Source organism: Egretta garzetta, unplaced genomic scaffold (assembly GCF_000687185.1).
Source record: "Egretta garzetta isolate BGI_Z169 unplaced genomic scaffold, ASM68718v1 scaffold484, whole genome shotgun sequence".
NCBI classification, from domain to species: domain Eukaryota; kingdom Metazoa; phylum Chordata; class Aves; order Pelecaniformes; family Ardeidae; genus Egretta; species Egretta garzetta.
The window spans coordinates 20,461-29,817 of record NW_009259425.1 but is presented as its reverse complement, the minus strand read 5'-3'; the positions used below and the strand labels follow the sequence as shown (position 1 = coordinate 29,817).

The window sequence follows — 9,357 nt, the reverse complement described above, 5'->3', positions numbered from 1 at the left end:
CGGGGGGGGGGGCGGGGGGGGGACATGTCCATGGATGGTGAGATGGGGGACACGTCATGGAGGGTGACATGCGGGGACACATCATGGAGGGTGGCATGGGGGGGACATGTCCATGGATGGTGAGATGGGGGACACGTCATGGAGGGTGGCATGGGGGGGACATGTCCATGGATGGTGAGATGGGGGACACGTCATGGAGGGTGACATGCGGGGACACATCATGGAGGGTGGCATGGGAGGGACATGTCCATGGATGGTGACAGGGGGGGACGCGTGAGGGGGGGGGACAGGGGGGGACGCGTGAGGGGGGGGGACAGGGGGGGACGCGTGAGGGGGGGGGACAGGGGGGGACGCGTGAGGGGGGGGGACAGGGGGGGACGCGTGAGGGGGGGGGACAGGGGGGGACGCGTGAGGGGGGGGGACAGGGGGGGACGCGTGAGGGGGGGGGACAGGGGGGGACGCGTGAGGGGGGGGGACAGGGGGGGACGCGTGAGGGGGGGGGACAGGGGGGGACGCGTGAGGGGGGGGGACAGGGGGGGACGCGTGAGGGGGGGGGACAGGGGGGGACGCGTGAGGGGGGGGGACAGGGGGGGACGCGTGAGGGGGGGGGACAGGGGGGGACGCGTGAGGGGGGGGGACAGGGGGGGACGCGTGAGGGGGGGGGACAGGGGGGGACGCGTGAGGGGGGGGGACAGGGGGGGACGCGTGAGGGGGGGGGACAGGGGGGGACGCGTGAGGGGGGGGGACAGGGGGGGACGCGTGAGGGGGGGGGACAGGGGGGGACGCGTGAGGGGGGGGGACAGGGGGGGACGCGTGAGGGGGGGGGACAGGGGGGGACGCGTGAGGGGGGGGGACAGGGGGGGACGCGTCATGGAGGGGGACATAGGGGGACACATCATGGAGGGTGACATGAGGGGACACGTCATGGAGGGTGGGATGGGGGGGACACGTCAGGGAGGGTGACATGGGGGGACACGTCATGGAGGGTGGCACAGGAGGGACATGTCCATGGATGGTGGCATGGGAGGGACACGTGGATGGGGGGGACACGTCAGGGAGGGTCATGGAGGGTGGCATGGGGGGACACATCCATGGATGGTGACATGGGGTGACACGTCCATGGATGGTGGCATGGGGGGACATGTCATGGAGGGGGACGTGTGGCATAGGGGGACATGTCCATGGAAGGTGATGTGTGGCATGGGGGGGACACGTCCATGAGGAGATGGTGACATGGGGGGACACGTCATGAATGGGTGACGTATGGCATGGGGGGATATGTCCATGGATGGTGGCATGGGGTGACACGTCCATGGATGGTGACATGTGGCATGATGGGACGATGACATGGGGGCACACGTCCATGGATGGTGATGTGTGGCATGAAGGGACTGTGACACAGGGTGACATGTCCATGGACGGTGATGTGTGGTATGGGGGGACACATCCCTGAGGGGACAGTGACATGGGGGGACACATCATGGATGGTGACATGTGGCCCAGGAGGACAAGTCCATGCCAGGATGGTGACACCACATCCCAAGGGACATGTCCATGCCAGTATGGTGACACATGGCCATGTCCATGCCAGGATGGTGACCCCATGTCCCAAGGGACATGTCCATGCCGGGACGGTCACATGTGGCATGGAGGGCCCCGTCCATGCCATGAGGTGGCCCGTCATCGAGAAGGACCAGCCCCACCACCCCACCCTGTCCCTCCCACCCACGACACTGTCCCCTGTGTGCCACCGTTTATTGACCTCCCCTCCCTTGGGTGGGACAGCCACCACCCAGGGTGTCCCCCATGTCCCCGTGTCCCTCAGGCCACCTCCGGCAGTGGCTCCAGCACCAGCCAGAGCCCGTCCTCGGTGCGGAGGATGAGCTCGGGCTTGCGGCGTGGTGGCCGCTCTGCGTCCAGCCGGATGGTGAAGCGTGCCACCGTCAATGCCGCCACCACCTTCAGCTCGGCCATGGCGAAGCTCTGCCCGATGCAGTTCCTGCCACCATGTCCCACCCCCTCTGTCACCTCCACGGAGGGGGGGACACGTTGGGGACAGCAGACACCACCCCACCCCTTCCCATCATCTGGGTTGTGGAACCTCATCGAAATGTAGGGACGGTGTTGTCCCCGTGATGCCCAAACGTCACCACTGGAGGACACCACCCCACCTTGAACCCAACCAGGCTGGGAAGGGGACATGTGGGGACACTTGTGTCCCCACCATGGCTTACCTGGGACCGGCAGAGAAGGGGATGAAGGCCAACGGGGACCGTCCCTGGCTGTTCTCTGGGCTGAACCTCAGTGGGTTGTAGACCTGGAGTGACACCGTCATGCCATGGGGACAGGGTTGTCCCTGCCCATGGTGACAGGGACATCTCGCTGTCCTATGGTCATGCCACCAGGGCCAAGTGGCTCTACCTCAGGCTCGGGCCAGAGATCCGGGTTGTGGTGGGTCCCATAGATGCTCATCAAGCAGATGATCCCTGGTGAGATGGAAACGGATGCCTTAGGGACAAGGGACAAGGGGGGATGGTGACATCAGGGACACTTTGCACCCCGGGCAAGCCGTACCCTTGGGGATGACACGTCCATCACGTAGGGCGATGTCCTCGGTGCAGCGCCGGGACACAGCAGTGACAGGGGGATGCAGGCGGAGGCTTTCCTTGATGCACATGGTGGTGAAGGGCAGGTGGGACAGGTCCTCCCTGGGGGTGAGGGATGGTGACACCAACGTCCCCCAAGGCAGGTGGCCGGGGGATGACACCGGGGACCTCTCACCATTCGATCTCCTCCACGTTCCTGCCTTTGAGGAGCTCGTGGACCTCCTGGCGGCACCTCTCCTGGTAGTGGGGGTGGCGGGCCAGGGCCATGCCAGGCCGCTGGCCGTCGTGTCGTGGCCTGCAGGGACAAGGGGTGAGCGAGGGGACAGGGGAGATGTCCCCACCCCCCAATGGCACCTGATGGCTTCCCCTCACCCTCGAACATGAAGGTGTCAGCCTCGGCTGAGATGTCCTCATCCGACAGGGTGTTGCCGTCCTCGTCCTGAAAAGGTGAGCATGGCAGCCAAGGGCCACCCCAGGGCCACCACCCTATGGCCAAGCCTCCCCATGGCCACCACCATTCCCCTATGGCCATCTCCATGCTGCTATGGCTAACACCCTATGGCCACCACCCTATGGCCAACCTTCCTCATGGTCACCACCATCCCCTTGGCCACCACCATCCCCTTGGCCACCATCATCCCTCTATGGCCATCATCCTACGGCCAACCTTCCTCACGGCCACCACCATCCCCTTGACCACCACCATGCTGCTATGGCCACCACTCTACAGCCAACCTTCCCCATGGCCTGCACCGTGCCCTTGGCCATCACCTTGCCACTATGGCCACCACCCTATGGCCAACCTTGCCCATGGCCACTACCATCCCCTTGGCCACCACCATGCCGCTATGGCCATCACCCTATGGCCAACCTTCCTCATGGTCACCACCATCCCCTTGGGGCACCACCAGGCCACTATGGCCACCACTCTACAGCCAACCTTCCCCATGGACACCAGCATTCCCCTATGGCCATCGCCACCTCCCTGTGGCCACCAGCCTACAGCCAGTCCTCCCCATGGCCACCACCGTTCCCTTGATCACCACCATCTTGCTGTGGCCACCACCTTATGGCCAACCTCCCCCATGGCCACCACCATCCCCTTGGCCACCACCATGCCGCCATGGCCACCACCTTATGGCTAACCTTCCCCATGGTCACCATCATCCCCTTGGCCACCACCATCCCCTTGGGACACCACCAGGCCACTATGGCCACCACTCTACAGCCAACCTTCCCCATGGCCTGCACCATTCCCTTGGCCACCACCATCCCTCTATGGTCACCACCCTATTGCCAACCCTGCCCATGGCCACACCACCTCACCCTGGCCCTACCTTAGAGAGCAGGAGAAGGTCAATGAAGGCCATGCTCCGTCCCTGGTGGCTCTCCAGCCAGGCCTGGTGGCCAAGGCGGTCAAGGGCCTGACGCCGGCGCTGCACCACGGCGGCGGTGAAGCTGTGCACGGTGGCGCAGGTTTGGGCGAAGCGGCGCCCGTCAGCCGAGAGGCGGTAGAGCCACGTTGGGTGATGGAGCAGGCGGTGATGGCGTCTCACCACCAAGGTGCTCAGCTCCAAGATGGCCTTGATGTACTCGCTGGGCTGCCTGTGGGGCACCAGGGGAACCGTTTGGAGATGGCCACCGAGGGGCCACCAGGGATGGCCACCCCTGGCCATTGGGGATGGTCACCCCTCTGGCCATGGTGAGCTTCAGCGGGGACGTGGGGTGGCAGCAAGAGCACTGCCGGTTGAGGACATGTGGGGCCAGGTTGGGGTGACACTAGGGTGGGCACCCTGAGGGGAGCGGATAGGGGGGGACCCTAGAGGGGAAAGCGTTGGGATGGTGGGGACCCTGATGGGTGCAAAGGCCAGGGGGACCCCAGCTGGGGACCAAACCAGGGAAGGGGGGACCCCAACAGGGGACAGAGCTGGGGGGGTCCCTTGTGGGGGGAGGGGGTGCCGCTCACTCTTGGCAGTGGCTCTGGTGGCCGAAGATGCAGCTCTGAAGGGTGTCCAGGGTGAGGAGGCTGAGCTGCTCCAGCACCTCCAGCCCCACCGCACCCCCCGCTGCGTGTCCCCGCCACTTGGCCTGCAGGCAGGGAGGGGTGCAGGATGGGGCTCAGGGTGCAGGATGGGGCTCAGGGTGCAGGATGGGTTGGGGTGCAGGACAGGGGTGTGAGGACAGGTCTGGGTGAAGAACAGGGGTCTGGGTGCAGGCAGTGGGTGCAGGATGGGGCTCAGGGTGCAGGATGGGGCTCGGAGTGCAGGTCAGGGTGCAGGACAGGCTCGGGGTGCAGGTCAGGGTGCAGGACAGGCTCGGGGTGCAGGATGGGGTCGGGGTGCAGGACAGCGGTGTGGGGACAGGGCTTGGAGTGCAGGATGGGGCTCAGGGTGCAGGATGGGCTCAGGGTGCAGGCCAGGGCTCGGGGTGCAGGTCAGGGTGCAGGATGGGGCTCAGGGTGCAGGATGGGGCTCAGGACACAGTCAGCAGGTGCAGGATGGGCTTGGGGTGCAGGACGGGCTTGGGGTGCAGGACACGGCTTGGGGTGCAGGATGGGCTCAGGGTGCAGGACAGAGTGCAGGAAGTGGGTTCAGGATGCGGTCTGGGTGCAGGATGGGGCTCAGGGTGCAGGATGGGGCTCAGGGTGCAGGTCAGGGTGCAGGATGGGCTCGGGGTGCAGGATGGGGCTCAGGGTGCAGGCCAGGGCTTGGGGTGCAGGTCAGGGTGCAGGACAGGCTCAGGGTGCAGGATGGGGCTCAGGCTGCAGGATGGGACTCAGGGTGCAGGACAGGGTGCAGGATGGGGTCTGGGTGCAGGATGGGGCTCGGGGTACAGGATGGGGTCTGGGTGCAGGATGGGGTCTGGGTGCAGGATGGGACTCAGGGTGCAGGATGGCGCTCAGGGTGCAGGACAAAGTGCAGGCAGTGGGTGCAGGATGGGGTCTGGTTGCAGGACAGAGGTGCAGGACAGGGCTCAGGGTGCAGGATGGGGCTCAGGGCGCAGTCAGTGGGTGCAGGATGGGGCTCGGGGTGCAGGATGGGCTTGGTGTGCAGGATGGGCTCAGGGTGCAGGATGGGGTCTGGGTGCAGATCAGGGTGCAGGACGGGCTCGGGGTGCAGGACAGGCTCGGGGTGCAGGATGGGGCTCAGGGTATAGGATGGGGCTCAGGGTGCAGGATTGGGCTCGGGGTACAGGATGGGGTCTGGGTGCAGGATGGGGCTCAGGGCGCAGGTCAGGGTGCAGGATTGGGCTCGGAGTGCAGGACAGGGCTCGGGGTGCAGGATTGGACTTGGGGTGCAGGATGGGGCTCAGGGCACAGTCAGTGGGTGCAGGACAGGCTCGGGGTGCAGGATGGGGCTCAGGGCACAGTCAGTGGGTGCAGGACAGGCTTGGGGTGCAGGACAGGGCTTGGGGTGCAGGTCAGGGTGCAGGATGGGCTCGGGGTGCAGGATTGGGCTCGGGGCACAGGCAGCGGGTGCTCACGTGCAGGATGTGGGTGCTCTGGTTGAAGATGCCCACGTAGGACTTGAGGAGGTCCCCGTGGAAGGCGGGTGTCAGCAGGCGCCGGTGCTGAGCCCACTTCCGCCCGTGGCTCAGCAGCAGCCCGTCCCCTGCAGCGAGACCCCCAGCTACATCCATGGGGCACCCATGGGTGCTGCCCCCCACCCATCCCACCACCTCCAAGCACCTACTCACCCAGCCAGGGCTTGAGGAAGCCGTAGAAAAGCTGGTCCTTGGGGGCGATGGAGGCTGCGAGAGATGGGTGGGGGGCCGGTGACGGGTGCCACCAGGGTGCCATCAGGTCCCCTCCGGGGCTTGCAAGGAGGGTGGGGTCCCTAGGGTGAGGGGACCCCCCATCTGCACCCATAACCACCCCAAGATAGGGTTTGGGGTACAACCAGGCCACCATGTTGGCCATAGTGGCACCTTTGGGTGGCCCTGAGGAACCTCAAGGATAGGTTGGTGGCCATTGTGGGATGGGCATGGGCTAGCCATGGGTCACACCTCTGGGCGGCCCTGGGAACCCTCAAGGATAGGTTGGTGGCCACCATGGGGTGGCATTTGGGCTGGCTACGGGTCACACCTCTGGGTGGCCCTGGGGACCCTCAAGGATAGGTTGGTGGCCACCATGAATGGGCGTTTGGGCACTCATTGGGCCAGGCAAGGGTGACCACTGGGTGGCTCTGAGGATGGTTGGGGTTGGGCTGGTGGCCACCACAAGATGGGTTGCATGGGCATGGCCAGGTCACTGAGCTGGACATGGTGACACCTCTGGGTGGCCCTGGGGACCCTCAAGGACACGTTGGTGGCCACCATGGCATGGGCACTCACTGGGTCAGCCAAGTGTGATCACTGTGGCTCTGGAGATGGTTGGGGTTGGGTTGGTGGCCACCAGAAGGTGGGTTGCATGGGCACAGTCAGGTCACTGGACCCGATATGGTGACACCTCTAGGTGGCCCTGGGGACCCTCAAGGCCAGGTTGGTGACCCTCATTCCTACCTGCGGCCAGGAGGATGGGACGGAGGGTCTCGGGGTGGAAGAGGCGGAGGATGGGCATCCATGGTGAGATCCACCAGAGGCAGCCGCGCCGGTACTGTGCCACCAGCTCATCCACCTGCTGCAGGCCCTCCTCCGTGCTCTTCCCCTGTGTCACCGGGCTCAGTGACAGCCTTGGGGACAACCTTGTCCCCAGGGTCATGGACAGCCTTGGGGACAGCCTTGTCCCCAGCTTGTGGTCAGCCTTGGGGACAGCCTTGTCCCCAGGGTCACAGCCAGCCTTGGGGACAGCCTTGGGGACAGCCTTGTCCCCAGCTTGTGGTCAGCCTTGGGGACAGCCTTGTCCCCAGCTTGTGGTCAGCCTTGGGGACAGCCTTGTCCCCAGCTTGTGGTCAGCCTTGGGGACAGCCTTGTCCCCAGCTTGTGGTCAGCCTTGGGGACAGCCTTGTCCCCAGCTTGTGGTCAGCCTTGGGGACAGCCTTGTCCCCAGCTTGTGGTCAGCCTTGGGGACAGCCTTGTCCCCAGCTTGTGGTCAGCCTTGGGGACAGCCTTGTCCCCAGCTTGTGGTCAGCCTTGGGGACAGCCTTGTCCCCAGCTTGTGGTCAGCCTTGGGGACAGCCTTGTCCCCAGCTTGTGGTCAGCCTTGGGGACAGCCTTGTCCCCAGCTTGTGGTCAGCCTTGGGGACAGCCTTGTCCCCAGCTTGTGGTCAGCCTTGGGGACAGCCTTGTCCCCAGCTTGTGGTCAGCCTTGGGGACAGCCTTGTCCCCAGCTTGTGGTCAGCCTTGGGGACAGCCTTGTCCCCAGCTTGTGGTCAGCCTTGGGGACAGCCTTGTCCCCAGCTTGTGGTCAGCCTTGGGGACAGCCTTGTCCCCAGCTTGTGGTCAGCCTTGGGGACAGCCTTGTCCCCAGCTTGTGGTCAGCCTTGGGGACAGCCTTGTCCCCAGCTTGTGGTCAGCCTTGGGGACAGCCTTGTCCCCAGCTTGTGGTCAGCCTTGGGGACAGCCTTGTCCCCAGCTTGTGGTCAGCCTTGGGGACAGCCTTGTCCCCAGCTTGTGGTCAGCCTTGGGGACAGCCTTGTCCCCAGCTTGTGGTCAGCCTTGGGGACAGCCTTGTCCCCAGCTTGTGGTCAGCCTTGGGGACAGCCTTGTCCCCAGCTTGTGGTCAGCCTTGGGGACAGCCTTGTCCCCAGCTTGTGGTCAGCCTTGGGGACAGCCTTGTCCCCAGCTTGTGGTCAGCCTTGGGGACAGCCTTGTCCCCAGCTTGTGGTCAGCCTTGGGGACAGCCTTGTCCCCAGCTTGTGGTCAGCCTTGGGGACAGCCTTGTCCCCAGCTTGTGGTCAGCCTTGGGGACAGCCTTGTCCCCAGCTTGTGGTCAGCCTTGGGGACAGCCTTGTCCCCAGCTTGTGGTCAGCCTTGGGGACAGCCTTGTCCCCAGCTTGTGGTCAGCCTTGGGGACAGCCTTGTCCCCAGCTTGTGGTCAGCCTTGGGGACAGCCTTGTCCCCAGCTTGTGGTCAGCCTTGGGGACAGCCTTGTCCCCAGCTTGTGGTCAGCCTTGGGGACAGCCTTGTCCCCAGCTTGTGGTCAGCCTTGGGGACAGCCTTGTCCCCAGCTTGTGGTCAGCCTTGGGGACAGCCTTGTCCCCAGCTTGTGGTCAGCCTTGGGGACAGCCTTGTCCCCAGCTTGTGGTCAGCCTTGGGGACAGCCTTGTCCCCAGCTTGTGGTCAGCCTTGGGGACAGCCTTGTCCCCAGCTTGTGGTCAGCCTTGGGGACAGCCTTGTCCCCAGCTTGTGGTCAGCCTTGGGGACAGCCTTGTCCCCAGCTTGTGGTCAGCCTTGGGGACAGCCTTGTCCCCAGCTTGTGGTCAGCCTTGGGGACAGCCTTGTCCCCAGCTTGTGGTCAGCCTTGGGGACAGCCTTGTCCCCAGCTTGTGGTCAGCCTTGGGGACAGCCTTGTCCCCAGCTTGTGGTCAGCCTTGGGGACAGCCTTGTCCCCAGCTTGTGGTCAGCCTTGGGGACAGCCTTGTCCCCAGCTTGTGGTCAGCCTTGGGGACAGCCTTGTCCCCAGCTTGTGGTCAGCCTTGGGGACAGCCTTGTCCCCAGCTTGTGGTCAGCCTTGGGGACAGCCTTGTCCCCAGGGTCCCAGCCAGCCTTGGGGACAGCCTTGGGGACAGCCTTGTCCCCAGGGTCACGGCCGGCCGTGATGACAATCTTAGTTTAGGTGCACAGATGGACTTGGGGACACTTAGAGCTCATC

General features: G+C 65.0%; 1 protein-coding gene across 1 annotated transcript; it reads right to left on the bottom strand.

The window, feature by feature from the left end:
- Positions 1-1,821: 1,821 nt before the first annotated feature.
- On the bottom strand, positions 1,822-7,305 carry LOC104124658 (cytochrome P450 4F22-like). The gene is given in 12 exon segments (XM_009637025.1): positions 1,822-1,999; positions 2,235-2,317; positions 2,422-2,486; positions 2,575-2,708; positions 2,782-2,869; positions 2,872-2,901; positions 2,979-3,045; positions 3,944-4,211; positions 4,573-4,694; positions 6,090-6,217; positions 6,303-6,356; positions 7,107-7,305. Coding segments are annotated over 12 exon segments (1,416 nt in total).
- Between the last annotated feature and the right edge of the window lie 2,052 nt (positions 7,306-9,357).